This window comes from Peromyscus eremicus, chromosome 2 (genome assembly GCF_949786415.1).
Source record: "Peromyscus eremicus chromosome 2, PerEre_H2_v1, whole genome shotgun sequence".
Lineage (NCBI taxonomy): Eukaryota > Metazoa > Chordata > Mammalia > Rodentia > Cricetidae > Peromyscus > Peromyscus eremicus.
Window position 1 is genome coordinate 140,139,309 of NC_081417.1, and position 24,075 is coordinate 140,163,383.

A 24,075-nucleotide genomic window follows, 5' to 3' on the forward strand; every position below is an offset into this window, starting at 1 on the left:
TTGCCGGCTCCAGCTCACCGTGCTGGCCCTGGCCGGTATGTGCAGGCTGTATGTTTGGGGCCAGGTTCTTGACCTCCTCATGCCCTTTTGCCACTTGAAAATGGAGGTAGCAATAGTGCTACAGATAGGCTGCAGTGACTTAGTACCAGCAGGAGGCTGAGAGCAGGGTCCAGCCAGGCAAGCAGAGACCGTAGGCGTGAGCCTGCGGCGGCGGTGGGCTGTGCCACTGCGATCTGGGTCCCCATCAGAGCGTCACACAGGTGCCAGCCAGTGGCTAAGGGGCAGGGAGAGAGAGGGTGTGCAGAGGTTGTTTGCCATCAGGAGGACCAGAGAGCGAGGCCTGGTGACTCATGATTGTAACCCTAGCTACTTGAGAAGGTAAGGCAGAAGGATTGCCACAGCCTGGACTACACAGTGAGTCCTGGGACAGCTTGGTCTACGGAATAAGACCCTGTTTCAAAATAAAAAGAGGTCTAGGATATGGCACCATGACTGAGTGTTCTCTCTTGGATTTAGGAAACAAATCAGCATACTCAACGGAGTATAGTGGGTGAACTATAATGGGAGGTGGCCGTTGGGGTTGGGGGTCAAGGGCAGGATAGGCCCCAGCTGCCAACAGAGCTGGGCTCTCCATCATCGAAGACTGCCCTGGCTGGGTGTGGCCTGCTCCCCCATGCAGGCCCTGTGTGTGTTTCAGAGGGAACTGAAGGAGCAGCTTCAAGCCCTTCAGGACAGCGAGCGTGAGCACACGGAGGCGCTACAGCTACTTAAACGGCAGCTGGCAGAGACCAAGGTGAGCCTGACCTGTTGTGGGGACGGACGGGCCGGGCAGTGGTGAGGTAGGGCTTTGAAGGATGGATCCTCCTGCCCTCTGAGGAAACCTGGCTTCCGGGTGCGTAAGTGTGGTGGGAGAGAGGCAGGGTGGGCAGGAGTGGAGCTTCTGAGAAAGCGAAGGGGAGCAGGACCCACCCCCAACGCCACAGAGGGCTTTGGTGCCTGAGTGGGACCATTGCTCTTCAGCTTCGACAGGCATTGGGGTGGGACCAGGAAACGCTGACAAGGTCTACGCAGTATCTCTTTGTTCTTCCCTTATTAAATGGGCCCACTGCCCAGGAGCCGACTGTGGCATGTCCCCTCCAAGCCACGACTCCTGTCATCTCCCTTCAAGCACTCAAGCATAGAGATAAGGACTCTAAACCCAGGTGTCGTGAGACACACCTGTAATCCCAGCACTGAGGAGGCTCAGCAGGAGGACGTTGAGTCTCAGGCTAGCCTAGGCTACATGGCAAGACCATGTCTGGAGAGGATAAGGGGGACCTGACTCCAACGCTGAAAAGTAGGACAAAATTCTGTCCTGTGGTCTCCGGCTACAGTGATGGGGTGGAACCTTTTGTCCCTAACCCGAGAAGAGTGATGGGTCCAGTCCTAACACTGCCCATGTGACACTGAGTAAATCACATTCCTGGGCTTCCTAATCTAAACAGTGGGGACTCTGGCCGGTCCAATCCAGAGCTTCACACACAGAGGGACTCTAGGGAATGACTTTGGGCTGACCCTGCTCTACAAGATGAAAGCCACCGCAGCCGGGGCAGAGCCTTGGGGTTACCTGGCCTGGAGAAGCCATTGGTAACCTACATCTGTGTCCCAGCATGGCCACATACCCGCTGCGTGGTCTTGGGAGGGTCATGACATACATTCCTTCAGAGGACATTCCAGAGGGCCTCTGAGCAGGACCCCTCCGTGGGTCACAGATGAGAAACAGCCACGGGGTTGCGACCTCCATGCTTCTCACGGCCTTAGTTTCTCTGTCTATCTGGTGACTCCACACTGCTCCCGTGAGGAGAAACAGATGGAAATCTCTCTGGCTGGGCGGGTGTCTGAGGGTCTGTTCTCCCCTACAGCTTCACTTCTCTTACTCACTTCTCCCCCCCCCCCCACATTCCTCCCCTCCACTGACCTCCTGCCCACCTTTCCTGTCCATCTGTGTGCTGCTGGGGGGCCCGCCTCCCTCCCTTTCCCCAGCCTGGCTTCCTGTCTGGACGGGTGTATTTATATAAGAAATGCTGATGGAGGCTTTGAGGCCATATTTCACCTGGTGCCTGACTGGTTCCTCTGCAGCGCCTGCCTGCCCTCCAATGGCCTTGCCTGGGGGCCGTCTGCTCTGACGGTGTTTTCCTTGGTAGGCTCTGAGATGGATGACATGTTCTTGGCAAAGTGTTTCTGAAAGGGCCACAGCTGCCCCAGACCCAGTGTGTGTCTGGGAATGTGGTAAGCTGGGCTGCCTTCCCCACCAAGGAGCCAAAATGAAAGGCAGGGCAGCGTCGCTCTGCCGTAGGATTCGATAGAGTAGTCAGGGAGGGTGGTTCAGCACATTAAAGGTGCTTGCTGCCAAGGCTGACAGCGTAAGTTCAATTCCCGGGACCCCGTGGTGAAAGGCAAGTCCTGAGAGCCGGACTTTCCAAACTTGGCACAGCATCTGATCTGTAGTAAGGAGTTGTAGAAGTGTGTAAACAATAACAATAGTAATAAATCTCATTTGGTAGTGAGAAAGTGCAATCCCACTTTGGTCAGAGAGGAAAGTTCAGCCGGGAGAGACTGGCAGACAGGCCTGAGGTCCCATAGTTTGTTTTAGTGGCAAGATGTATGACTTCGTGAAGAGTTTGGGAAGACCCAACAGGGTCTGTACAGGAACTCCTGGGCTGTCACTCTGATGCGCCACTTCCTGGTCCCCTCTCTCTGCCTCTCATCCTCTTTCTCTATCCATCCCTTCTTGTCCTGGGGACACTGGACACTCTAGTCTGGAAAGGAAATGGAGTCTGCCTTCACCGTTGTGACATAATCTTAAGCAATTTCATCCGTCCATCCGTCCGTCTGTCCCTCCCTCCCTCCCTCGCTCCCCCGCTCCCTCCCTCCCTCCCTCTCCCCTTCATCAATGATGCTGTCTGATCTCCAGCCTGCACCAGGCCTGGGGATGTACACAAGGACAGGGAACGTGCCATTCCTCCCTAGGAAGAGCTCGTGCACTAGCTAGAGAGACATATTGTGGAGGAGGCAACAGATAAGAACCTTGGCTACCTAACAGCTGGAAAAATGAGAGGGCCTCTCGGGAGGCCCTCCCCCACCCCACTAGCCTTGGGGAGGCACAGCCACAGAAACAGAGACAAACCAAGACTCAGCAGCCACTGGGTGGATAGTGCTGCGGAGCAGTTTAGTGGGAGCCAGACAGGGGAACCTGGAGCCTGGAGGCCCTGGAAGATGGCTCTAGAGAATACAGGGAGGTGGACCCCATCCTTTCAGCAGCAGCAGCCTGAGCCTCCCTGGGCTGGGGCTCCAGGAGGCCCCTGGCAGCCTTTCCCTCCATGCCCAGCCAGCCTCTCCTCCTCTCCTTCTTTGTCTTCCCGGCGTGTTGGGTGGGCATGCGCGGGGAGGCTGGCCTGCTGCCAGCCGTCCTTCCTGCAGGCCAGCAGCCACCACAGGAGAGAACAGGCCCTAATTGAGCCTTTGTGGAGCCTCCCACAGAGCCCCGGGCACTGAACACAGTGGGGTCTCTGACTCTATGAACTGCCAGCCAGAGGCCCACAAAGTGAAATTGCAGAGGCAGGCCCCGCATGCGGCCACATCCTGTGTCACCTGACTGTCAGCGTTCCTCAAGCTCCCCCCTCTGCCTACCCACCCCCCACTGCCATGCCCAACCGATGCTCCCCCCATCCCTGGAGCCCACTCAGAAGCCACCTCTCCGTGTGGACTCCATGGGCATGCCCGTTGGAGATCATTCCTTTGCTGTACATCAGCTTTCCCTCTGTGCCTGGAGTGGCACCCCATTTGATGAACCATCTCCACCACACCCCTGCAATGTGGCTTTTGTAACCCCTCTTACAGATGGGGAAACTGGGGTACCCAGAGCTTAGGTAGTTGAGGCCACCACAGCTAGAGACCCAGAGTTGGGACCTTTCTCCAGCCACTCCTCTGCCTCCTCTTGGGCCGCGGGGAAGGGAGAGTCTCTGGGCATGTGCAGACCTCCTTTGGAGGTGGCCTTGTTCCTAGAGTGAGCACCAAGTTGTGCCCAGTCTCTGCTTGTTTATGAAGGTCTCTGACCTCCATGATCCCCTTGTCATCATCTTTTGAACCTATAGATGAGGTGTTTAAAATACAGACCACTAGCCAGGCGGTGGTGGCGCACGCCTTTAATCCCAGCACTCGGGAGGCAGAGCCAGGGGGATCTCTGTGAGTTCGAGGCCAGCCTGGGCTACCAAGTGAGTCCCAGGAAAGGCGCAAAGCTACACAGAGAAACCCTGTCTCAAAAAACCAAAAAAAAAATACAGACCATTAAATCCCGGCCTGAGCACATAGGCATCCCCCATGGAGCTTTTCCCATCCCTCCTTCGCTCGTGCTGGAAATCTGGGCAGTGTAGCCCATTCCTGCCTCTCACAGCCTCTTTGACTCCGCTGTACCACTTCATTCGTCTCCTGATGGACCCCCATAGAACTACGAGCCCTTCTGTCCTGGGCAGGTCCCGTCTCATCACCTTGCTTCTCTGTGTGCCGTACCCAGCCTGCTAAGCAAGGCCCCCTCCCCCATTTTTGTGTCAAAGCTGCCCCCTCTCACTGGCAACTGAACACAGTGAGATTCACACTGGGTCCCACCTACGCTTTCCCATAACCCCTGATGGTCATCCCCCCCCTCACAGTCCTCCACCAAGAGCCTGCGGACCACCATCGGGGAGGCCTTTGAGCGGCTGCACAGGCTTCTCCGAGAGCGGCAGAAGGCCATGCTGGAGGAGCTGGAGGCTGACACTGCCCGCACGCTGACCGACATTGAGCAGAAGGTCCAGCGCTACAGCCAGCAACTGCGCAAGGTGCAAGAGGGTGCCCAGATCCTGCAGGAGCGGCTGGCTGAGACTGACCGGCACACTTTCCTGGCTGGAGTGGCCTCCCTGTCTGAGAGGTAAGTGCCACCTGGTTCCAGCCTTCCCTGGGTGCCTCTCCCAACCCAACTGAGGCAGTGAGGGGGTTCATGGGAATGGGGCTGCCAGCAGATAATTCATCCAATCATATTTCCATCATCGTTTATAGGAATCTGCTATAAATATGCCAGAGCCCAGGCTAAAAGCCTTCCGTGTCCATATTATTCTGTATATAATACATTCTGTCTAAGCTGGGTGTGCATGGGTGGCTGACGCCTGTAATCACAACCCTGAGGATATTAAGGCAGGAGGTTTGTGACAAGTTTGGGGCTAGCCTGGGCTACAGAGTGAAATCTTATCTCAGAACAGTACCTATATTGTAACAGCATAAGCAACATTTGTGGGTGTTTATAGCCCTTCAACACACTTTTGTGCTATGTGTCACGTATGTATTTTATGTATTTTGGGGAGATGGGGTGTGCATTTCATGAGTGTGAAAGCCAGAGGACACCCTCAACTGTCCTTCTTCAGGTATTGTCCACGTTGGTTTTTTTTTTTTTTTTTTTTTTTTTTTTTTTTTTTTTTTTTTAGGATTATAGCTATGTGTGTGTCTGTTTAAGTGTATACCACGGATGTATGGGTGCCTGTGGAGACCAAAAGAGGGCAAAGTCAGATCCCCTGGAGCTGGAGTTACAGACAGTTGTAAACCACTGGACATGGGGTGCAGGGAAACCAACGCAAATCCCCTGAAGAGCAGTAAGCTCTCAACTTCTGATGCGTCTCTGTGACCTCCACCTTGTCTTTTGAGATGAGGTCTCTCACTGACCTGAGCTCTTCAAGCAGGCTATGACTGGCTGACCAGTGAGCCCCCAGGGAATCTTCCTGCCTCCGCCTCCCCAGCACTGGGATTTCAAATGCACACCACCACACCTGTTTTTATTTTCACTTGGGTTATAGGGATCGAACTTAGGACTTCATACTTGCAAGGCAGGCGCTTTACCAACTGAGCTATCTCCTCAGCCCCTAACTTACAATAACATTAATACTATATATCATTCTTTAGAGACATTATATTATTGTAACCTGAGCCCCCAGCAGGGAGTTACAATACTCATTTCACAAGTATAGAAACTGAATCTCAGAGAAGTTAAATCAGTTGACTGATTGGTCAAGGCTACTTGGTCTGGTGGTAAAGCCAGGGTTCGAACCCAGGCTTCTCAAAGCTCCCCTTCATGGCATCACTTAGTATTGGCTTACTGGAGATCGACACTCACCACTAACATCATGTGCTTGATGTTGGCCATGAGCGAGCCACTGAGCTAAGCATTTTCTGTGAATGACTCCGTGAAATCCTCTCAACAAGCCTCGAAAGGCAGGCCTAGCACAGTACCCCATTGCACTTGACTTTGGCCAGGAGCCTGAGAAACAACTGCACAGTACCCATTTTACAGAGGAGAAACAGACTTAAGGTAAGAGAGAGGTCCGACGTGGCAGAAGCAGGCACTTGCGTCTCAGTCCCACAGACATCCCACTCATGACCTCGCCCTGGAGGTGGGTACTGGACCCCATGACGCCTTCTGTCCTGCTGTCCTTCCAGGCTCAAGGGGAAGATCCATGAGACCAACCTGACATACGAAGATTTCCCAACCTCCAAGTACACGGGCCCGCTGCAGTACACCATCTGGAAGTCTCTTTTCCAGGACATCCACCCAGGTGAGGCTCCGCCTGTCTTCCCAGGGAGACAGGGGGAAGTGTGGATTGCCACCTGGGCCAGGTGTGACAGGTGGCCGAGCAGGATGTGGGCAGAGTGCCTGCTGATGTTCTTCTGCTCTGTCTTTAAGTGCTGTATGTCATCGTGGGGGTACTTACCACAGTAATCGCATGTCACACGTGTAGAATTGGAGGTTCAGAGCTAGAGCAATGGGATGGATCTGCTGTGCCCCAGAGCCTATGCTGAGCTCACCGAGTCCCCAGAAAACCCTCTCCAGCAGGTGCCGTTACTGTGCCTGTTCCCCAAGTGGAGGGACAGATGTTCCCTGTCCTGGCACCGGAGTCAGACCACCTGGATGGATTCATTAGTCCGTTCTACAAACAGTGACTGTGCCTCAGTTTGAAGAGTCAAGCCAAGTGGCCAGACCTTGGCAGACAGGGCTCTGACATGGGGTTTGCACATCATGGAAGCCTAGGGCTGGGGGTGGGGTGGGGTGGGGAGGTGTGTGGGCAGGGTGTGTGAGCAGGGCAAGGGGTCAATCAATCAGAAGCTCCAAATGGAGCCGCCAGGGGAAGCTTAGGTTTGCACTGAGTATTGGGGAGCGTGGGAGACCCCAGGATGTCCTCAGTTGAGCCCCATCAGTGATGGAGAGGGCCTGGTACAATTACCAATGCTGGGTCACAGAGCTGGGGCTCCCCTTCAGGTGACAGGCCTCATCCAATATGTCATTCCTGCTGTCTTAGAGTTGAAGGGGGGAAGGGGGCGCTAATTAACAAAAGCAACAATGGTTATGGGGAAGGAACATTTTCTAGCAGACTCAACTGCCTTCCTGGGGTGTGCTCCCCGCCTCTGAAGAACTTTCACACTGAGCCATTGGTGGGTGAAGCCGTGTACCTAAAGGGAGGCAAGAGCCCCAGGTTCTGTTTTCTCCTCCCGGGACCCAGGGCAGTCTAGAAGCTGTCTCGAGTGGGTGGTCTAGAAGCTGTCCGCCTCAGCTGCCACCTGCCCCTTCCCTGTCACTCAAAACCCTCCAAGACATCACAGTCAGCTGTACTGAGCCATCTCCAGGCTGTGCGGGAGCCAAGTTCTCCCTCTTCTGCACATTTTGCCCGGAGACCTTGGCACCGTCTTCGGTATTTGACGGCCAAAACTCTCTCCTTTGTAGCTTCGCCTTTAAACACCTCAGCTGAAACGACTTGCTGGGTTTCCTCGGGGAACCCTGGGCTTTTCTGATTGCAATGCCTGATCATAGCCTATGTGGCTCTCTCTGGACTCTGAGTTCTAAGGGAGAGGACGGAGGTTGAGCTCAATGCATCCCCTGCAGCCAGCAGTCAGTGTTGATGAAGGAATGAAAGAACAAGCCTGCTTCTAGAGCAGTGCCTAGTATATCCAGCAGGTCCTCAGTAGGTGTCAGAGGGACTTGCTGCAGGTCCTTGGATACTCCCATTCTCCTCTAGCCCAGTTATGTCCTCTGAATGACGGGGACATTGGTAACCCTTTTTTGCCTCCATCACAAGTGAACAAGTGATTGCTCCGAGCAGGGAGTCTCCAGCCTCTGTGTCACTGACCCACAAGGTCTCGCTGGAGGCCCTGTCCTACACACAGGAGACTAGCAGTCTCTTCAGCCTCTACACACTAGATGCCACGGGCCCCTCCCCTCTGTTAGAGCAAAAAAGTGTCTCCGACCGTGGTCAGATTTCTTTTGGAAGCAAAATTGTCTCAGTTGAGACCACAGGCCTTGAGAACACTGCCCGCAAGAGGCCTGAGGGGACAGGTGTGTGACCTGAGCACTCTGCCCTGAGCAAAGGCCCCTGGGACTTCAGACAACGGTGACCTGGTTGGCTGGGCCCTCTCTTTGTCTGTGGGACCTATGAAGTCACTCTGGCTTTTCAGGGAGCACCAGAGCCTTTTATGTCCAGATGGGAGGGCAGCTTTCCCCCAGGGACCTAGCTGTGGCTTCTGGTGGCTTCCTGCCTGCCCCTCCTTTACAGCCTGAGCTTCCCATTGGGTCATCTGAGAACCCTGTGGAACACCTGTCGCTCCTCTACTCTGGAGCTTCCACACTGCATCACCGCCAGCCGCCTGCCCACCCCCCACCCCCCACCCCTTCGCCCATCCTCCCTCTGCCAACCCAGCCCTATCACCGGCTCCCAGGTGCAAACCTCCCCAGCGAGCCAGGCAGCCCATTATCCCAAGGACACCAGACACTCCTCTCCCTCCTCAGCCTCCCCTGCCTTGTCTGGCCTCTCCCCCATTGCTACTCATCTGGATCTAATCAACTGGAGTCCCAGAATGTTCTCTGCCCCGCTGTGGGACCCAAGGCAACCTACCTCCCCTCCCCCCACCAAGCACTCCCCTCCCCCCGCGCCCCCCATGCTCCCCGAAGCTGAGCCTCAATTTCTTCACCTACACTTTAGAGATGGTCCTGGTTGTTGCCCAGGGTAGATAAGAGAGAGAACTGATTTCTCTGTGAAGATGATCCCATAATTTAGCAAGCATGGTTACTATTTATTATTATGAATCAGACTCTTTCCCCATCTTGCTGGTCACATTTTCTGAGGCCGAAGAATGGAAGGACACCATGTGAAAAGACCAATTCACCTTTCACCCCAAGTAGAATCTAAGCAAATCACTTAACTCGGAGAGCCTCAATTTTCTCTTCCGAAAAATGGCTACAATCATGGAGACCCTGGGACTACTGTGACTCTCTGGAGTAGTACCTATTCTGTGCAGAGACTGTGAAGGAAGCAGAGGGTACTGCAGAGGGTACTGAGGGCCTGAGGAGGTGTGAGACCTGAAGGGCTAGATTTCTTTTTTTTAAATGCCTGACTTGAAGAGGGAAAAATATACAGACATAGTTACTGTCCCATCAGACCCCTACCATACTGGAGAACCAAGAGTCACAGGCCTCCAGGTGCCAGGCCGTGTCCCGGGCTGGGCATTTGGGAGGCCTTTCTCTGCTGCTTGGGTGATAGGTGGAGGAGGAACAGGAAACATTTTCACGGGACTTGGAAGTCTGTGACCCTTTCTGGATGCCCTTTGATCCAAGGTCTTGGAGACATTTTAGAGACTCAGCACACACCTGGAGAGGAGAGAGGCCTCGGCTCAGCCTTTGTTTATAAAGAAGAGTCACAGCTAGAGGTGAACTCTGACCTCTAAGGCAATGAGCCTGGAGAAAGACTTTGGTTTCACTGGGTCTCATCACTATCCTGAGGGTACAGGCTTCTTGGAGGGGGGAAAGGGGAGCTGCCACACCAGCGTGCCCCTCAGGGCCCCTCACTTTGGACTGAAGGTCACTTCTCCTGCCAGCCCCAGGGAGGGTGCTGTGAGGCCTGGGGATGGGACCCTCTGTTAAAGACGAGGTGAGAGAGCTTGTCGTGGCCTCACATTCTCTGGAGTGCAAACACCAACCCAGAGTCAGGCCATACCTCTTGCCTAGGGAAATGCCAGGCTCACAGCCCAGGCCCTGCCCCCCAAGAGCTGGCCCCACCCCCAGGGAATCAGGGTCTGCACAGAGGATGGATGCCCCTTGGGGTCAGGCTTTCCTCTGCCCACAGATTCTTCATTGTCACACCCGTCTTAGGACCGCCAGGAGCCCTACCCACTCAGCAGAGGCTCCGGAAGTGGCCCACAATGCCCTACACAGACTTCGAGTCCGGCTGAGTCTGCATGCTGCCTGCCAGTATCCCCTTAACTGCTCCTTGAGCCTTGGGGTCTCCCTTTTGCTGGCCTCCTCACAGTATCCTAGGCGTCTGGGATGTGGGAGTCCGACATTCCCAATTGCTGCAGTTTTCCCTGGGACCCTAACACCCGCACATCACTCCACCCCCAGTGTATCCCACTGCCTGTAGTGTCAGCGACACAACATCTGTCTCTAATTACACACACACACACACACACACACACACACACACACACACACTTCCCTCCAGCCTTTCCTCTCACTGTGGGAATTCTTTACACTGCACAACTTTCTTGTTCTCACCAACTACCCAGTGACTGACAGAATACAGGCAAATGTTCATGTGTGGGTCCATTAGCCACCCCCCCTTTTATGTCCCTGGACAAGGGACTGTTCCATGGGCCTCTCTATGCCCAGGGCTCCTGTTGACACACAGCTCTCTGCATTCTGAAGACAAGAGATACATGTGAGGTGCAGAAGTGAATTACCGCGACCTAGCTCATGGAAGAAGCTCCATGCAAGTCAGCCTGTTGGGGTTGCATGATGCTGGGACCAGCCCTGGCTGCCTAGTGGGACGGTCACAAGCAATGGAGCGTCTTGTTTCTCTGTGTGTACAGCCTACAGAGGCACCGAGTAGGAAGTAACAGGGGTCCAGTCTAGAGATCATGTCCCTGCTCCAGCTAATAAGGAAAGCTCCAGCGAGCTGGGGAAAGTCCTTGGCCCCAAGGAACAGTAGCAGTATCCCATCACTCCCTCCCGCTCTTTCTCGCCTCTGTCTTGCTCTGGCCTGGAAATACTCATCTAGCTGAGAAGTGCCTGTCCCAGGCTTCCTCTGCTCCTTGGGGGGTTGTCAGAATGAGCCGGAAGAACAAACAGATGTCTTGACAAGAGTTCAAGAGACCGTCCAATCAGACCTGCTGAGCCAGTATGGCCAGCTCAGAGCAGGTGACCCAGCCTACACCACCCTCCCTCCAGACGCTGTTGGGCAGGGGTGAATGCATTCGTGACACCAGAAGCCTGTCCATGCCAGGCTCCGTGCTGGGCACTGAACTCTCAAGGGAGAGAGAGTTCACTGCAACCCAGGCCTTGGCCTCTGGATGCTAAGTGGGTGAGATAGGGCCCAGAAGGCCATGCCCCGTGTAGGAGACCAGCAGAGAGAGCACAGGAGTCCCGGAGGCTAGGGGAGGAACCACCTGAGTCCTCCAGTACAAAGGCTCCTAGAGGATTGGCCTTTGAATAGAGGGGGGGTGGGGGGGCACGACACCTGAGCAAAGGTCCAGGCCTGAATCAAGAGGTAGACTGTGGCCAGGTACCAGGTGGCCTTGAATAGTCCCAGGTCTACCAAATTTTTCGATCTGCGATTAGTCAGGGCTCCTGAGGGTCTTGATTTTCCTGTCTGTCAAATGGAAGAGTTGGTAGGATTACAGATTTCCAACATTTTGGGACATATTGTCTATTTTTTCATAACAAATAAATTTTAAATCTCAGATCATACATATGACCTTTTAAATATATATGTATATACAATAATGTACACATGCATATGTAACAACTGACCAGAATATAGAGGAAAAATAGAAGATTATTTGTAGTTAAACATCTTTGAAGACAGCACTTCTTGCCGCACAGCCTGGCCTCGAATTCACTGTGTAGTGGAAGATGACCTTGAATTTCCGGTCCTCCTGCCTCCACCTCCAGAGTGTCGCAATTCCAGGCACATACCACCATGCCCAGTTTTATGAGGTGCTGGGAATCAAACCCAGGGCTTTGTGCATGTCAGGCAGGGACTTTGCCAACTGAACTATATCCCCAGCCTGTAATTAAATATTTTGAAGGTCAGTATGTAGAAGCTCATTCAGACTGGCATTGGAAAACACAGCCAAGCCACCATTAGGTGCTCACAGTGTAACTGAAACACCATTCAGGAGACTGCCTATGTCAACGGTGTCATCCTTGGAGGTGTATTTTCCAAAAGAGCAAATCATCTTAGTTCTAAACAACAACAATAAAATGTAGCCCCCCTCGGTTTGGTCGTTGCATTCCAAAATCCTCATTGTGTTTTAAAATTACAAAAGCGGTACCACATTTATACATATACAGCAGTAGGTTTACTTTTGGATCCGCATATAAAGATTTCTCGACCATGTGGATGTGTGGCATCTGGAGTACAGTGGTGGGGGTGAACGATCCCCAGTGGTGAGGCCGGCCTGCCCCAGGCTCCCACCAGTCTTGGAGACAAGGGGCAAACGTTTCCAGATTGCCCTCTAGGGGGCAGTATCATCTGACTAATCTTGCTCCTTCCCAGCTCTGAAACTCCCGTAATTCTGGACCTCCTCTGGGCTTTTGCCCTGGGAGTCATTCCGTGACCCTATCAGCTACCTCTCTGCAGCCAGGTGTAAAGATGGCAGGCTCTTCCATTTTTCAGAGGAGAAAGAAACAGACAAGAGGACAAGTTAATATTCATTTATATTATGACACAATAGGTCAATAGCATCCTGGAGACCAACCAGGACCCTCTCCCCAGGGAGGCACTGGCTAATGGACCCACAGCCTTCTCTCCACTGATCTTTCTATCCTCCTCTCTCTCCCACCTAGTGCCAGCTGCCCTGACCCTGGACCCGGGCACTGCCCACCAGCGCCTGATCCTGTCTGATGATTGCACCATCGTGGCCTACGGGAACCTGCACCCACAACCCCTGCAGGACTCACCAAAGCGCTTTGATGTGGAGGTGTCGGTGCTGGGCTCCGAAGCCTTCAGTAGTGGTGTCCACTACTGGGAGGTGGTGGTGGCCGAGAAGACCCAGTGGGTGATTGGGTTGGCCCACGAGGCTGCCAGCCGCAAGGGCAGCATCCAGATCCAGCCTAGCCGTGGCTTCTACTGCATTGTTATGCATGATGGCAATCAATACAGCGCGTGCACAGAGCCCTGGACGCGGCTCAACGTCCGTGACAAGCTTGACAAGGTGGGTGTCTTCCTGGACTACGACCAGGGCCTCCTCATCTTCTACAATGCCGATGACATGTCTTGGCTCTACACCTTCCGAGAGAAATTCCCTGGCAAGCTCTGCTCCTACTTCAGCCCTGGCCAGAGCCATGCCAATGGCAAGAATGTCCAGCCACTGAGGATTAACACTGTCCGAATCTAATCCGGGCCGAGGGAGACCAAAGCCTTCTGGGTCTGTGACCACCAGCAAGAGCCCTTGCCCAGGAGACGGGAGCCTGGATTACTCAGACCCACCGTGGCCACCCTGAGACCTCAGGCCAGTTGTTTATCCCCCAGCCTCTTCTGCCCTGCCTGTGAGCTGGAGATTGTGGTCCATGGTTAATGTCCTGTGGTTCTGATCATAATGGGATGTGACGTGGCTTCTCCCCAGGGCTGCCCTTGCCCAACCCATCATCCCTATTATCCCAGGGACAAGAAATCTCCCTCCTTCTGCCCAGGTGACCTAGCCTCGTGACAGATCAGATGAGATCACTAGCTAGCAGCCCAAAAGATATACAGAATCCTTTTATGCTCGCGGCCTAAGACATGACTTGGCCCTGACCAAGAGAGTAATGGGCCATTTTACTCTTGACCCAAGTCCACAGGAGACCCGGGCGGAAGCTGATCCTAGGGTTGCCTGAGGTCACCCTCTCCTGCCACCTCTGCACCAAGCCGAGAGCTGTGGGTTTCCTCCTCTCCCACTAATCTTCAAGTCAGAGACGATGCTGTGGCATGTGACAGGCAGCCCACACAGTACAGTCACGCCACTATCTTCCAGTCCATGGATTCTGGGGCAGGGTGAGGCAGAAGGGCCCCAGAAACCAACACAGAACACTGTCAGGGCAAAGCACCAATGGACATTCCATGTCCCAGCCAGCCCTCATCAGCCAGGCCTCTGTCACCTGCTATGGGGACAGAGAGGGCGCTGGTTCTTTGCATCAGGACCTGCCTGAACCCCAGGAGGGCTGTAGGCAGGGACCACCTTGGACTTGGCATCTGACTCCCACAGGATCCTGACGCACAAACAAGAACCACTTTAGTTGGCTTCATCAGACAAGAATTCGAAATCAGCTCCCTGGTGGCTTGCAAGATCACTAGAAGGGCTGGAGGAGGAGAGCCTTGGGGTTTCCAGGAACAACTCCAAGTGGCTAAAGGGATCGTGTCTCAAGTAACCAGGAAAGCTGTTTCCAGCAGGGAGCCCCTGCCTCACAAGCTGCTCGCCGACACCGTCCATGCCAGCAAGTGATTGTCCGGGCCTGCCTCTCTCTCTCAACTCAGGTTCCAAATCAACATCTTTCAGAGGGATCCCTTTGGGGAAACCTGAGTCAGAACCCAGACTTTGACAGCAAAGAAGTCTGGGAAATGTAGTTTTTCTCTTCCAGCCTCAGCCATACAGAAAGTTAACATGGAGGTGGAACAGGCCCATCTACAATTTCCTTGCCACAGCATCCAACTGTGCAGAACTCAGGAGAATCCATGAATCCATCTCAAGGCCTTGACTTTGAAGCAGAGCTGCTAGAGATGTCCTGCTCCATGGCTCTGTCCCTGCCTGTCTCTGCCCAGAGGCAACAACCTCAGGAGTAGGTAGTAGTAAGAAGTGCAACCAAAATGGCCCCCCAGCCTCACTGTAGTCCTGGGACTTCAATCCTGTATTTGGGATTCGGTGAGCATGCCCATCTCCAAGGAGCCAGAATGGACAAATTTGAGGGGCTCCCACTTACAACTGCCATGCACTGGGGCCTCCCTGAGCAAGAGGAATCCCGAGCCCTATTCACGCCCTCAACTCCCAGACTCCAGGCTACTCCTGACAGTATTTTTATTTAAAACATTGCCCTTTTTTGTGCATCATGATCAATTTGTATTAAATTAAAGTTACAGGGCACAGGTGTCCGTTCCATTCATTCTGATGAACACAAAGCCCCACCCCAGAGAGGGGACACTCATTAGCATAGCCAGTCCAGTCCCCAAGGCAGCCCTGCTGGACACATATCAGGAGCACAGTGAAGTCTAAAGACAGGATGTGAGTCTGAGAAGCCCACAGCCTACACTGGACAGTAAGAACCGAGTTCTAGGCCAGCACCCACACCACAGCCCTGCCAGGACAGCCCCAGGCAGGGCAGACCTCTGTCTGGAGGAGAATGGGGCAGCCTTGAAAGCAGAAAGGGAAGCCTACAGGGCAGCAAGAGTCTTGTCTCTCTTTTTTTTTTTTTTTTTTTTTTTTTTTTTTGAGCTGAGGATCGAACCCAGGGCCTTGTGCTTGCTAGGCAAGCGGAGTCTTGTCTCTTAAACTATATAGGCCTGGGCTCTGGATCAGGCTTCACTTTATGAAAAACAGCTTAACCTCTCAGGGCCTAAGTTGCTCCCCTCAGAGAATAGGGATAATAGCATGGACTTAACATGATTTCTTGGGAAGCTATAAAATGAACAGTCACCGGGGCCCTGTCTCGCCTCCTGCAGTCTGTGCCTGAAACTACATAGATTTTCTAAACTTCCATGCCCCCTTGGCCCCTGAGAAGTCCATCTTCCTCCTGCACCCTGTGAGGAGTGTGGAACAAGGTAAATAGGGAAGTCCTTAGGTTGCTATGGAGACCAAAGTCCATCCTACCTCCAACTTATGGAGAAGCAGCCTAGGCAAAGTCGGCCAGGGCCCTGCCTGTGTGCACACAGGCCTTGCCCACAGCGAAGTAGAAGGTTGTCTGGTCCTCTGCAGCTCTGTAATGCAAGAACAGGAAACATGGGGTCTAGTCCTGGCTTTTCATTGGTTCACGTTGCCTTAAAGCGTCCTTGCTTCCTTTCCTCACCTGCAGGGTTAGGGAGGTAGATCATCTAAGGCACTAAGTGGGTCTTTAGACCCTAGAGGTGGGATGGAGGAGAAGCACCCATACCAGGCCCTGGATTGTTGGAGTTCCTCGGCAGAGGGACTAGATCTAACACTGGAGACAGAGGCCTGGGGGAGGGGGAAGACCCGGGGCAGGGGGGAGACAGAAGGGGAGGGAGGGGGGGAGAGAGAGGCTGGGATTGTCAGGCTGACAGTCCAGCTGAAGCGGAGGCTGGCAGGAAGAACTAATTGATTGTCCCGAGCTCCTTCTGAGTCCCCATGCACGGTCTGTAAGCAAAGTGCTAGTACATTCTACACTTTATCTAACCACAAAGAGGAGCCCATGAGGACAGGGTCATTACCTCAGTGTGAGGGCCACGAGGCAGCGCTGCCCAGGGGATCCACAGCTGCTCCTTGGTAGAGCTGGAAGTGCAGAGGCCACACTCCGTTGGACCTCTCTGGAGGGACCGTTCTCAATGCTGAGGACCATTCAATGACAGGGCAGCCACCAGAACTAGGATCCGGGGCTTTGAAGAGGGATCTTACACCATGGGTCCCCTATGGCTTAAAGATGGGCTCTGAAGCCCCCTGTGTGACTTTGAGCAGGTTCCTTGTCCTCGACGGCCTCTATTCCCCATGTCTACTGGAGAGAGCTTTGAGATCTACTTGATTTCCAGGGTAAGTGGAATGTTGGGTCCCACAGCTTGGGCCCCCCCGATCCCCAATAAATTAGGCTATTATCTCTGTCCCTCTCTCTGGGGTGGTGGCAGAGACAGAAAACAACAAAGATAAAAGTCTCTTAGCAGTAAATAGCTCACCTCGGAGACTCTGGGGACAGGCCCTTCCCCCCACCGCCAGGGAGGCCATCCCAAGAGGCTGACTGCTCACACCTGGACAGATTCCTCTCCTCCTGCCTGGGTCTCGACTCTGTTCCACATCCCCAAGCTCACCACCAGCTCAGCTCAGAACCAGAACCACCACACCAGAAGGTCAGTTGCAAAGGCCTGAGTCACAGGCTTAAATGCTGGGGGCCACACGAAGGCCCTGGGGAGGGGAGGGGCGCTGGCCAAGGTGCTGAATTGGATCCTGGCTGTCCACCAGGTTCTTATTCTGCAAATCCTGGACCACCTGAAGGAGGAGGGATGGTGGAGAGCAGAGCAGAAATGGGGTGCACAGAAACATAAAAAGAGCAATGCCTTTCTTTTTAAATGTCTTCATTTTCCTGTTTTTATCTTCTATCTTTATACAAGTGGGTTTGTTTTGGTTTGTTTTGTTTTTTACCCTAAATATGGAACAGTCTTCCAGGGGTTGGAGAGATGGTTCAGTGGACAAAGCACTGGTTGTGCAAGCATGAAGAAGCAAATTTGCATCTGCCTAACACACATAAAAGCTGAGTGTATCCACATACATCAGCAAGCCCAGCACTAGGGGGAGCGAGCGGGTGAAGACAGACAGATCTGGGTTTGGTAGGACCCTATCTCAAAACTAAGATGGCACACAACAGAGGAATACACCCAGCCCTGGCATCTGATGCCCACACTGTACTCGTGGGCAAACACACATGCACATGCACACATACAACATACACAGCGTTTTTAACTGCTTTTGAGTTTTTGACAGTTCTGTGGTTTCTCTTATTATTGTAAAGTGCTGCTCCCTTACCCTAGGAATCAGGTGAAATGAGGAAATCATTGACAATTTGGACCAGATGCCTGGGGGAGTCCTCCCCTGATGTCACAACAAGCATGGCCTGTTATGAGGGCTGACGTTAAAGGCACAAAGGGCCAGGTCTCAACACAGCTCCTACCAAACAATAGTCCTAGGTGTGACTGAGTCTGAATCCTGACGGAGCCTGAGTGATCCTCTGACCCAACCTGAATCCCAGAGAGGGTTAGCTTATAGCTCAAGATTCACAGCATGGGGCAGAGCTAAGACCAGAATCTCTGGGCCCTGATTCCCAGGAGGCTCACAAAGCCAGCTAAGAGGGCCCCAGCTCAGACAAGCAGGGGAGAAGCAGGGGAGAAGTAGGGGCAAGCTCAACATGGTAGGTGGAGGCCTGCCTGTCAGAGTCTGGGACTGCAGCACCCAAAAGATGAAGAAGGACATGGGAGTGACAGGAAGTCCTCTGGGTGGAGACTGACCATGGATGGGCTCTCAGGACAACTGGTATATAGCTTGAGAGGTATCCGTCTCCAACCTATTCCTATTTACCAGAAGATTGACAGCTGGTGATGGTATCTCAGGCACCATGGCAATCATGTGGGATAAAGATGACACTGGGGTTGCATATGATCCTGTGCTGGTAGTGGCAGCTTCCACTCCACTGTCTCAGACAGACTGGAAATATCAGAGCTTTTGTCAACCAAGCCAGCCCAACCCTCAGCCCTTACTCCTCCTACCAGCATCCCTGGTCACACATCACGGCCCAGCAGTTCCCAGGGGCCTTCCTCCTGAGGGGGAAGATGCTGTGCATACAGTGGCAATCCCAGCACTTGGGCCATTGAGGTCCCTAATACAATGGACAGTGTGCTTTCATTCTTCACACCTCTGCTTGGGGAAGACTCTCCCCCTGCCTAGAACACCCACCCCTTTTCCCTTCCTCTCGAAACCTGGCTAACTGGCCATGTCTGGGTCATCCAAGGCCAGCAGAGTCCATTGCCCTGGAACTGGAGTGCTTTTGGTCTCCCATTGTGGTACATCTTAAGATGGAGAACACTTCTGCCAACTGCAGGCGAGAGGGGAGCTCAGAAAACAGGCACTGGCTGGGGTCATGTAACCACCACATCTCCAAGCTGGAAGAAATCTTAGGGACCAGAAACAGAACTCCCCCCTAGAGAAGCTTACATGGAAGCTGGGCTGCCAGGAAGCACCTCGCTGGTCACTCCAGCCAGACTCTGCTCAAGGAGAACCAGGGAGAAGTGGAAGAGACTCCGTGAGTGGCTTGTCTGCATTTGAAGCAAGTTATAAAGTCACTTACATTCATTTAAAAACATCAGGGGCTGGTGAGATGACTTAGCGGCTAAGAGCACTGGCTGCTGTCCCAGTGGACCCGGGTTTAGTTCTCAGCACCCACATGGCAGCTCACAACTGTCTGTGACTCCAGTCCCAGGGGATCCAACACCCTCCCCTCACACAGACATACTTGCAGGCAGAACACTAGTGCACATAAAATAAAGAATAAATAATAATATCAGACAAAGGGAAGAACAGGAATTCCTTCATCTTACATTTAGAAATCATCAGCTACTAATAGTCCGTTGCATTCTTCCAGGCATTTTTGCTTGTACATTAACAAAAAAAATGTCATTTCTTCTGCAAAAACATGATCATTCTTTACACTACTCCTCTTTCTCCATGTTTTTTTTTTTAAAGATTTATTTATTTATGTGTAGTGTTCTGTCTGCACATATGCCTGCAGGCCAGAAGAGGGCACCAGATCTCATTACAGATGGCTGTGAGCCACCATGTGATTGCTGGGAATTGAACTCAGGACCTCTGGAAGAACAGCCAGTGCTCTTAACCCCTGAGCCATCTCTCCAGCCCCAGTTTCTCCATATTCTGTAGTAGATTCCTTCTAATGGAGCTGTGGGTCAAGAGGTCTGCCCATTTCTTTCCTAAGTAAATATTTTTCTTATATGCATTATGGAAAATACAGTCAAGATGCCCAAGGTGAAACTCACCCATTATTGGCTACTGTTCAAACACTGATACAGCAATTTTGGCAAAAAGGTTTAGTCTTTTCCCCAAGTGATTATATTTTTACAAAAGTCAGGGTGCTGGGAAGATGATTCAGTTAGTAAGGTGATGGTGCTCACACATGAGGACCTGAGTTCTGATCCTCAGTATCCATGTAAGAAGCCCAGTGTGATGGAGCCACCCCCAGAGCTGGGAGGAGAGACAGGTGGGTCCGTGGAGTCCATTGTCTGGCCAGCCTAAACAATCAATGAGACACTGTCTCAAAGGTTAAGGTGGAAGAGCCAGTGAGATAGCTCAATGGATAGGGGCACTTGCTGTCAACCCTGATGACCTGGATCTAGTCACTGAAACCCATGCCTTGGAAGGAAAGGACCAGTTCTATAGCATCCATTTAATATGGTGTTTGAGCTGCATCTGCTTGTCCTGTCCCGTTCTGAGCAAGGAGTGCGCTGCCGCAGGAGGCTTAAAGCCTGTCGGTCAGGGTGCATCACTTCCTGCCTGCTTCCTCACAGGAATGAAATACCATCAAAGATCCTGAGCACCTGCCACATCTGGCCCTCCTGGGCAGAAGTGCCACCATCCTCCTGATGGGCACGGTGTCCTCCTACAACTTCTCCTCCACTGCTGCCCACCTGTGCAGTAAGTAAATGCCAGCCCTTTCCCCTGCCACTTCCTGGACTCCGGGATCCTCAAGCTTTGCTGCCAACCCAAGACTCAGCATGGGAAGAGGAGCTGATGTTGAGGCAGGAGGGTCTCTGGACTCAAGCTAGGTAGGGGAAGTGTCACTTGCTTTGGTGCCTTGGCCAGTTTTCTCTCAGCCTGGTGGGCTGAGGGAAAGACAAGTGATTAGCAGGTATGGGACAGAGGAAGCGATGATCCAAACGGTGTCGGACTGAGTGTGATTTGGAGCAGGTAACTCTTCTCTGCTCCAGTGACTTCCACCTCCCCATAGTTATATAATGGGAACCATGGGCCATGTGGTTCCTAAGGCACATCCCCCACTCAAGAATGCAAGGCCCAATTCAAATCCGTGTTTTCTTTCTTCTCAAAGTCCCAGCATATCTTGTAATTGGTTTAATCCAGTCACGCACCAGATCTTGAGACATTTTTAACACGGTAATTATTAGCTGTCACCCCATTCAACTCTCACAATAAGCCTAAAACAGGAGGTGCCATTTTTATCCCTTCATTACGGAAGAAAACACCAAGTTCAGATTTTGCAACTCAACAGAAGAGTCCAGATCCTAACCCAGAGCTGTGCAGGGCCCAGACACACGCTCCTGGGTAGCCGCTGATGGAGAGAATTCTTCCCTGCAGCTGATGGAACAGAGGCCAGAGAGGAGAGATGACCTCCTCCAGAGCACACAGCAAGGCCATGGCAGAGCTGAGAGAATCCAGGCTATGTGCCCTCCCCACCCCTGCTCACCCTCACCTCTTGCCCAGAACTAAGTGTTCAAAAAGGGATGATGGGAAACCGGAGGAAGCCTTGGACTAGAGTCAAATGGCCAGGGTTGCAGGAGGATGGGAGGTGTCAGCTGAGAAAGGTTGTTTGTTCAGCCCAAGATCACTTCAGAGAAGTGTTGACTTTGGCCGAGTCCCCAGATCGCCTGTGCGGCAGGCAAGGGCTAGGCCAGGAAGCTTCTTTCTTCCCTCTCTTCCTCTGGCAGCCCACAATGGCCTCCCCACTTTTCAGTCACTCACCCCCAGATCCCTATCTCACACCACTGAGATGTACAACCACAGATGGGGGCCTGGGTTCTGTCGAAGAGTACACAGTGACCAGACCATCACGGCGCATATGCTGAGGGCTATGGGAAGGCGGGCTTACTGGAACTCAGATGAGAGGTGCCCCCTGGAAGCTGAGGCCCAGAGGATGGGGAGGAGCTAGGCAGTGTTTCTGGAAGATGGCAGCCTCTCCAGGGATGGGAAGTGGGAAGGAGGTCAATGCTAAGGACTGAATGTGAGGGTGTTCTCCGCTTTTGTGTTGCCGTGATAAACTCTGATAGAAAGCAACTGAAGAAAAGGGGTGTAGACAGACTTTTCTTTGGGGGCTGCCAGCTCACAAAAAGTGACACAGAGACTTATTATTAATTATGAAAGCCCAGCCTTAGCTTAGGCTTGCTTCTAACCAGTTCCCATAACTTAAATTAACCCGTATATTTTAATCTATGTTCTTCCACGTGCTCCTTACCTCATCTCCATTTTGCCCATCCTGGTTATTCCGCATCTGGCTGGCAACTCTGCCTGTCTTCTTTCCAGAGCTCTCTCTGTCCAGAAGTCCTAGCTATACCTCCTGCCAAGCTATTGGCCATTTGGCTTTTTATTAAACCAGTCACAGAGACACATCTTCACACAGTGTAAAAGGGTATTCCACAACCAAAGGGTCTAGGTGGCTTACACTTCCAGGCCACAGTCCATCATTGAGGGAAGCCAGGGCAGGAACGGAAGCAAAAACTACAGAGGAATGCTGCCTACTGCCTTGGTCTCTAGCTCATGCTTATCCAGCTTCTTCTACAGCCCAGTTGGCCAAGCATGATGTCACTCACAGTGGGCTGGGCCGTCCCACATCAATCACCAATCAAGACCATCTCTCACAGATAAGGCCATGAGCCAGTTTGATCTGGACAAGTCCTCCGTTGAGGTTCCCTTGTCCCAGGTGACCCTAGGTTGTATCAAACTGACAACAGGCATAACCAGTTCAGAGAGCAAAGGAAGAGCAACGGGGCCCGAGAGGAACATGGGCATGGGTTGTGCCAGGCCGTGGGCCACCCCGGGGACAACAGGGAGCCAGGGCAGGGTTTTAAGCAGAGAGAGTGTGGAGTCCTAGTGTGCAGGATGCAGCAAAGCTGGAGACAGAGAGACCTGAGCGAAGACAGCAGTGCTTGGGAGGTTGAAGCCTGGGGTGATGAGGGATGAAGGAAGTAGGCAGCCAGGGATTTCTCCTGGGAGTGCTGGGACTTTTTAAAGTCAGACTGCTCATCCTTGATCCCTTGTTTCCCAGGCCTATCAGGTACAGTACCTGACCCCTGCTGTGGGACAGCAGAGCCCCACATATGTTCCCGACCCCACAGAGCTTTTTGGATACTTGTGATCTCAGGCCCCCACACCACAGTGTACCTGGGTAAGCGTGTGTGATGATGGAGCTCACATCCATGACCCACGACTGCTGTGTCCACCGGTCCTGGCCCTGTCCTCTGAGCCCCAGACTGGCTTGACCTCCTTTCCATGAAAGAAGGCTTGCAGGGCCCTCTGGTAGTTCCCTAGACTCCCTGTGGCTGTTCTACGGAGTAATCCGAGGCAGAGCAGACCTGGAAAAAGTGGAGCCAGCCTATGTTTGAACCTGACCTTGCCACTTTGCAACTGGGTGACCTTGAGTAAGACATTTCATATTCCCAGCCTTAGTTTTTCCATCTACCCTTAGTACCCATGAGAGATCTCAACAGGTAAAGGCACTTGCTGCCAAGCCTGATGGCCAGAGTTCAATTCCAGGCGGCCCAGAGGTGGATAAGCTCCTAGAAGTTGTCTACACACACACACACACACACACACACACACACACACACACACACACACCAGGGTATGCATATGCCACCAAAAAAATTCTTTTAACTAATTTTTTGTTTTGTTTTGTTTTGAGACAGGGTCTCTCTGTGTAGCCTTGGCTGTCAGGCTGGCCTCAAACTCACAGAGATCCACCTGCCTCTGCCTCTGGAGTGCTGAGATTAAAGGTGTGCACACCCACACCTGGCTAATAATATTTTTAATGTCTACTTTTATTGGTTTCTGCACAGACTGAGCTTATCTCATCTTATTATTGTTATCTTCATAACAATAATACTTAGTGATAGCAGGAGTTTTCTGAGGGACTCTTGGGAGCCAGTGAATCCTTCCTGGTCTGGGCTACATACCTGGCTGGTGGTCAGTGTTCAGAACATGCTTGCGGGGAAGCACATGAGGAACATGAAGGCATAGAAACTTGAGGATCTGGGTTGGGGTCCCTCCTCTGCCCTGCAGCTTCCCCGGCTGGTAAATAGTGCTAATGGAGGTGGCTTGCTGGGTTGGAAAGCATGGGGTGTTACTGTCGTGCCTCCTCGTTTAAGTCTACAACCTCTATCAAGCACCTGCTAAGTGCCTAAACATTCACCCCAGGTCCGACAATCTTTGCCTCCAATCTTTGCCTGTGTTGTCCTGTACCATGCCCCCTCCATGACATGGAAGTCTAATGTCATGTAGGACATGGCTACAGAGGTCAGGGGCACAGCCTGCCCTGGGAGAGAAATC

General features: G+C 52.7%; 1 protein-coding gene across 1 annotated transcript in view; it reads left to right on the forward strand.

The window, feature by feature from the left end:
• Positions 1 to 15,160, forward strand: part of Trim62 (tripartite motif containing 62) — a 28,044-nt gene extending 12,884 nt beyond the window's left edge. Inside the window, exons 2-5 of the mRNA XM_059254999.1 lie at positions 698 to 793; positions 4,689 to 4,945; positions 6,502 to 6,617; positions 12,893 to 15,160. Of these exons, the coding sequence (XP_059110982.1) occupies positions 698 to 793; positions 4,689 to 4,945; positions 6,502 to 6,617; positions 12,893 to 13,443 (1,020 nt within the window). The 3' untranslated portion in view covers positions 13,444 to 15,160. The remainder of the gene's footprint in view (positions 1 to 697; positions 794 to 4,688; positions 4,946 to 6,501; positions 6,618 to 12,892) is intronic.
• The last annotated feature ends 8,915 nt before the right edge of the window (positions 15,161 to 24,075 follow it).